The 6,570-nt window shown below is 61.8% G+C and overlaps 1 protein-coding gene across 1 annotated transcript; it reads left to right on the top strand.

Moving 5' to 3' along the window:
* The first annotated feature begins 809 nt into the window (after positions 1-809).
* Positions 810-1,599, top strand: LOC123074783 (uncharacterized). The gene has a single exon (XM_044497535.1). It carries the CDS (start codon positions 1,047-1,049, stop codon positions 1,371-1,373), a length of 327 nt encoding a protein of 108 aa, XP_044353470.1. The 5' UTR covers positions 810-1,046; the 3' UTR covers positions 1,374-1,599.
* The last annotated feature ends 4,971 nt before the right edge of the window (positions 1,600-6,570 follow it).

Here is a 6,570-nt window from a genome sequence, read left to right as displayed (position 1 = left end):
GAGGCGACCAATCCCTCCCGTCGCTTTTACGCGAACGTGCCCTTGCATTCCCAGAGATGAGCCAAAGGGTGATAAACAGAGGCGTCCGATTTAGCGGAAGGTGATTCAATCCATCTCGTTGATAAGGCGAGTCGAAGGGGGCTAAATAGAGGTGTCTAATTCGGCAGGAGGCGACTCAATCCCTCCCGTCGCTTTTATGCGAACGTGCCCTTGCATTCCTCGGAGGTGAGCTGAAGGGTGCTAAACAGAGGCATTCGATTTGGCGGAAGGTGATCCAATCCCTCCCGTTGCTAGGTGAGTCGAAGGGGGCTAAATAGAGACATCTGATTTGGCGGGAGGCGACCAAATCCCACCCGTTACTTTTTCGCGAACACGTGCGAGCTCACGCAATCCACTACTTGTATGAGCTCGGTGCCGCGTTCCTCTTCTCTGCACGACACACGTTGGCTGAGAGAAAACGGTCGTTTTCAGTGGACCTGACTGAAAAGGTGTTTTAAATTTCATGTTGCGCGGATCATATAGTAAACACTTGCTACCAAATGGTTTAAAATTGCATACAGCAGGCCTCGGCTCATACAGGGAATCAAAAAGTGACATTTGGTCGATGATAAATAAAAATGAATATCAGTATAAAAAATGAATATTAAGAATTCGTGTGGAGCAAATCACAGCGACTCATGAGCACAGCAGTCGTGCGCGTGGGGGGCATTTTGGTGAACTCCGTCGTAAACGGTAAGCGCACCGTCGTCGACAGTATCCACATCCACGCCATCCCCGTCGCTGCGAGAAAAAAACATGCCCAAAAAAGCACACAACCTTGGCTGGAGGCGGCGGCAGGGCGAATCTCCTCAGTAGGCGTATGAGATAACCCCACGCTTATCACCATCCCTTTCCCCACTCTCCAGTCTCCACCCTTCCGACGAAACCCCGCCCCTCTCCCTAAGCCAAAGCCCTAGCCAAGGCCAAGCCACCGGGCTAGCGAGCTAGCCAGACCTCCCTCCCGTAGATCTCTGCTCTCCGGGCGTGCTCGCGGCGCCGATCCGGCGATGACGACCAAGGCGAAGCTCGGGGAGCTAATGTGGGAGCACCGGCTGCGCGCGGCGGCGGCGGTGGCGTTCCTCGCCGTCGCCGTGGTGTCGATCTCCGCCGTCGGGCCCAGGCTCGGCGCCGTGGTCTCCTTCTTCTGGCCGCTGCTCGTCTCCACGGGCTTCTTCCTCGTGGCCATCACCGTGCTGCTCCGGATCTCGCCGCCGCCCAGCGGCGCGGAGGAGTCCGGCAAGGAGATCATCGACTTCGTCGCCGGGTGCCGCCCCGACCACCTCCTCCCGGAGGCGCCCGCCACCGTGGAGGTGCCGCCGGAGCCGGAGATCTGAAGAGCCGAGGAGGAGGAGGTGCGCGCGGCCGCGAGATGACCTTGTTCGCCGGGGCTAGCTCAGGAGAGACGTGGGGTAACCTGTATGGGCCCGCCTGGGAGCCGGGGGCCCGGCGCCGGGCGCCCCCGGTGTGCGGCGGTGCAGCCGTGGCTAGCGTAGGAATCCTCCCGTCTCCGTGGTGTGGTGTACAATAGTACCATTGAATAAAGATGTCATAAATTCGCTCTGTCAGCGCGCATAATTTGAGTACCAGGTACCACTGGTGCTCCAATCTTCTTCCGTTTTCAGGTGGAGTCTTCAACTCTTGATGCTTTGATTTGATGCCATGAAAGCGAGAGATCAGAGCTGAAGACCCGAGGCCAATGCCTTGAGCGGCCGAACCTCGAATTTCTTTTGGAGAATCTACCTCTCGCCTCTTCTTTTGGAGAATCTACCTCTCGCCTCTTCTTAAAACGCTCGCTATTCGTAATTTTCTATTATTTGAAAAAGACCTCGGTAAGCTATATGGTGTAGATAGAGAACAATAAACCTCATTTCAAACCGACCGTTCTTGACGTCTGCTGGGAACACTGTAAAGCCAAAAATGTGATAGATTGATAGCTTTTTTTTCTTTTTTTGATGAGGATGATAGATTGATAGCTACTAGGACGCATCCTTTCGGCGTAGCAAGAGATGGATTCTTCTGCAGGACGCATCATCCTTTCGGCGCACAGTAGTATCACCGAAGTAGAAAAGCGCCCCCCGCTGTCCCGCACGTGCCGTGCCGTTCATTTTTCTCGTACCAGTCCCATAGCGCGAGCCCGGCGATCACGCTGCTGGAAGAAGAATCGGGTGATCCCCCAGTCTCCCGTCGATGTCACCGTAGGACCCCGTCATACCAAACTCTGATTCTTTTTACCGCGAGCAGGTACTAAACTGTCTAATCCGACTTGGAATGAAAACGAGCTAGCCTAGTTAGTTGCTGTCACCGTACTAGTAAATTATAGTTGTATGTCTTGATCTGCTTTAGGAGGTGTCGGGTGGTTGGTGCGACATATGCCAAAGGATGGCTTATCATTGTGGGAGCCAATAAAACGTCGCCGGTGCCTGGAAACGGGATGAGGCGAAGACATGCACGCCGGCGAATCTTACCCAGGTTCGGGGCTCTCCGAGGAGATAACACCCCTAGTCCTGCTCTGCGGGGTCTCCGCATGATCACTAGCTCGGTAAAGAGTAGCTACAATCGCTCCTAGAGCTGTTGGGATCAAGGGAGAAGAAGAACAAGGCTAGCTCTTACTTCTCTCTATCTATGGTGTGTGTGCGTGTGCTATGCTTGGAAGCCAAACATGCAGAGGTGCCAACTATGCTTGGGTGCGAACTATGCTCAGTGGCCAACCCTTTGCATGGGTGCTCCGGGGGGTTTACATAGGCCTGCCCCCGGGGGTACAATGGTAATCCGGCTGGGAACTGGCCCCAGCCGTCAGTGTCTACGCTCGCCGGCTTCTCCGCCGGCTGCCGGCTACTCGGTCGACAGGCCGGCCCCACCGCCCAGGGCTTTGTCGGCGGCTGCTTACTGTAGCCGCGCCTCTGATGATGAGGGCTTTGTCGAGGTGAGCATGGCTACAGTGGGCCGCCTCGGGGGCTATCACTGTAGCCTCACCTCGTCTTGTCTCCTTAATGGGGCTCCTGCTTCGAGGAAGGGAGTAGCCGGCTTCCGGAGGCCGGCTATGCTCCTGGCCGACTAGGGTAAGCCGGGCCCGCCTTCACGCCTCTCTCTGGCTGAAGGGGCCCGCCGTCCTTGGGCCGTACAGGAGGGGATCGTGGATGACGTCGTAGCTGGCGTGGCTACAGTGCCCGGCCGCACGGGAGACATCCCTCCCGTACGGCCTCCTGTAACCATGCCTGCCTCGGGCTTCGGGGGTCGTGGGCCGCACTGTGGCCATGCCCCATCAGATCGTCGTTATGTAGGGGCGGTTGTGGTCTCGGCCGGCTTCTAGGAGTCGGCCCTCTTCTTGGCCGGCTTCTTGGAGTCGGTGAGGCTGGGTCGCCTTCCGGGAGTCGGCTTTAGTGGTAGCCGGCCGGGGAAGGCGGCCCAAATGCTTGGAGTGCTTGAAGGCCCAAAGGCCTGATAAATTTTCTGAAGAGCCAGGGGTAGCCGGTTTGGCTACCCGTGGCCACTTACTCCGACAGTAGTCCCCGAAGCTGATCGGGCTTCGAGGTGGAGTAGGGTTCGAGAAGCTCGAACAGCTTCCCATCGCGACAAGCCGGCAGCTGGGAGCCGGCCTTGGTCAGGCACGTCGCCTGAGCCGAAATCTTCTGGAGTCGGAGGGCGGGAACCCGCTGGCATGTGCGCCGGGCCGCGGGCCGGCCGCGGGCCGACGGCGCGCCACGTAGCCGGAAAGCCTGCCAGCCCACGCGCGAGACGGGACGTTGCCGCAGAGAGGGGGCCCGCCACGTCCGCGCCCCAGCCCAGGCGCGGATCTTTTGTATCCTGGAACCGCCCGCACGTTCCGTGCGGCAGTTTCGGCTCGCACTTATGCGTAATAAACGCGAGACGTGGGGGAGTGGGCGCAGTTAATCCCACGTCTCCCCCCCACGTCCGGCCTCTTCGGCCGCGTGAGGCTATAAGTAGGGGGAGGTGGAGGGCGGCAGACCCTCGCACGTTCCTCCTACTCCCTTCGTCTTCTCTCCTTGCTCGTTCTCGCAACAGCGCCTCGCCGCCGCGCTCTTCCTCCGCACGCTCCTCCGCCGCCGTGCTAGCTTCCGCCATGCCTCCCCACGTAGAGCAGCGTGGCGGGGATTGGGATGGCTCCATCGTCCACAACGACCACATCGACTTCCTCCGCGACACACGGCGTCTGCCCAGCGCGGACAAAGTGGAGGTCCGCCTCGCGCCGGAGAAAGAAATCAGGCCGGCGCCGCGGGATGGCGAGCGGGTGGTCTTCCGCTCGCACTTCCTGCGCGGCTTCGGCTTGCCAGTGAGCGCCTTCTTCCGCACCTGGCTGGACTTCTATCAGCTCCAGCCGCACCACCTCACCGCCAACGCGGTGGTGCTGCTGTCGGCTTTCATCACCCTGTGCGAGGGCTATCTCGGCGTCCTCCCCACCCTTGAGCTCTGGGGGGAGTTCTTCCAGTCGAAGCTGGGTACGCGCAGCCAGGGCGTGCCGGCCCACACTGGCGCCTTCATCGCGTCGCGGAGATCGGGCGCCGACAACCCCTTCCCCGTCATCACGCTGATCCAGTCGGTGAAGAAGTGGCAGAAATCATACTTCTACGTGCGGAACATCGCTCCACGGGGCGACTACGTCAACCTGCCGGTTTACGTAGCCGGCCCGCCGGCGGGGAGGCTGCCCCAGTGGTCCTTCCGGGCGGTGACGCTGTCGCAGGGAGGAAACGCCGCCATCGCCCGCCTGCGGGTGATGGTCCAGACGGAGGGCCTGACGGGACCCGACCTCCTGGCCGCGTTCGTCACACGCCGGGTCCTCTCGCTCCAGAGCCGGCCTCATCTGATCTGTCAGATGAGCGGCCAGCTCGATCCGAGCCGGATGTGTACCAAGGAGATGCCGCAGGCCGACGCTGCCGACATGGTGAACTACCTCGCCAACTGCCAGCTTCCCGACGACTGGCAATTCGGCAAGGAGCCATACAGCCGCGCCAATCCTCCGCCTACGGTACACTCCCCTTCTCTTTTTCTCTTTGTCGCCGAGTTTCTCCGGGCCGATTCTAACTCAGTCGGCTCGCTCTTTCGACAGAATCCTCTGCTTCGGCCGGCCAGCGGGACGGACGTGGAGCGCCGCTTCGCCCCCGACCGGACCGAGCACGACCAGGAGGACCCCGATCTGGGGGCGGTCCATATGGAGGAAGCCGCCGAGCCGGCTGGTGGCCAAGCCGGCGGCGAAGCAGGCGGCGCCGGGTTCTCCGCGACCTTTGACGATTGGCCGGACGAGGACGAAGCCGAAGTCGTCCCGCCCCGCCAGCCAGCCTCCGGACGCGGCGCGGGCTCCTCCGGCGCGCAGCCTGCTCGAGGTAGAGGCCAGAAACGTCGCGCCACCCAGGGCATGTTCGGTAGCCGGACGAAGAAGCCGAGGGGTGGGGCGGCAGCCACCAGGCGGGAAGAAGCGGCCGCGAAGGCGGCTCGCTTCCGCAAAGTGGTGAAGCAGCCGCAGGCTGTGTCAGCGTAAGCTTTCTCTCTTTCTGTGTATTCTCCTTCTTTCTTTTCTTGGGTGGTCTTCTGAACCTTTGTCTTCTTTTCTTTGATCAGAGCTCCACTGTCACTCGAGCGGGCGGCTGCCGGCTCCGTTGTCGAGTCGCCAGGGGGCTCTGGGAGCACCACTCGCCGCGTAGATCCCCGCGCCGCCCTCCTGGAGGCGACAGAAAGGAACGCGCGGGAGGTGCGGGAGGAGCAGGAAGCGCGGGAGGCGGAGGCACGGAAGGCAGCCGCCGCCCAGGCTGCTCGGGACAAGGAGGCGGCGAAGGCGCTCGCCGAGGCTGCAGCCAAGGCCCAGGCAGAGGCCGAGGCCGAAGCGGCGGCAGGGGAGGCCTTGATGGTCACCCCCCTGCGCGCCATGGCGCCCGGGGACGCGGACCCCTCGCCAGGGGGAGCCAGCGGTTCCCAGCCGGGTCTGGGCGGGAGCGGTGACGACGTCATCTTCGTGAGGGAGGCGCCCGGGCCGACTCCTCCGACTGGGGCGGCCCAAGGCGGCCAGACTGAGCCTGCGCCCGCACAGTCGGCGGAAGGCGAGCCGGCCGCGGGAGCCGCGGTGGCGGTCCGGGTTCCGCCAAGCCGGCGCGCAGGGAAGGCCGCGTCGGAGCCGCAGAAAGCGGCGTCGGAGCCACGGCTGGCCGTGGGCTCCAGCTCGTCGGCCCGAGACGCGGAGGCGGCCAGCGCTACCTCATGGTGGACGCCAGGCGGAGGGACAGCCGTGGTGAACATCGCTGCGCAAGACGTCCGGACCCGGCTCCAGGGCCAAGCCGCGGCGCTGAGGCAGTTCACCGACGAATTCCTCGCCACGCGGGCTGCCATCCGGGTTACTATTCTCATCTTCTTCTTGATTTCTCTCGTGGGGGCGCGTCAGCGCACCCACTGGGTGTAGTCCCCGAGATTCGGGCCGACTGCTGAGCAGTCGGCTCGGATCTTCCTTGATAATTTCTCATCGTTGCTTTCGTTCTCACGTCGATCTTCTGTCCATCTTGCAGGACTATCACAACCTCCGAGCGG

The sequence above is a fragment of the Triticum aestivum genome, chromosome 3D (genome assembly GCF_018294505.1).
Source record: "Triticum aestivum cultivar Chinese Spring chromosome 3D, IWGSC CS RefSeq v2.1, whole genome shotgun sequence".
Taxonomy (NCBI): Eukaryota; Viridiplantae; Streptophyta; class Magnoliopsida; order Poales; family Poaceae; genus Triticum; species Triticum aestivum.
This window is presented reverse-complemented; position numbering and strand designations above follow the sequence as displayed.

Bases quoted from the DNA above. Each gene is read 5' to 3' on its own strand.
- LOC123074783 (XM_044497535.1), top strand. From the start codon at position 1,047: ATGACGACCAAGGCGAAGCTCGGGGAGCTAATGTGGGAGCACCGGCTG.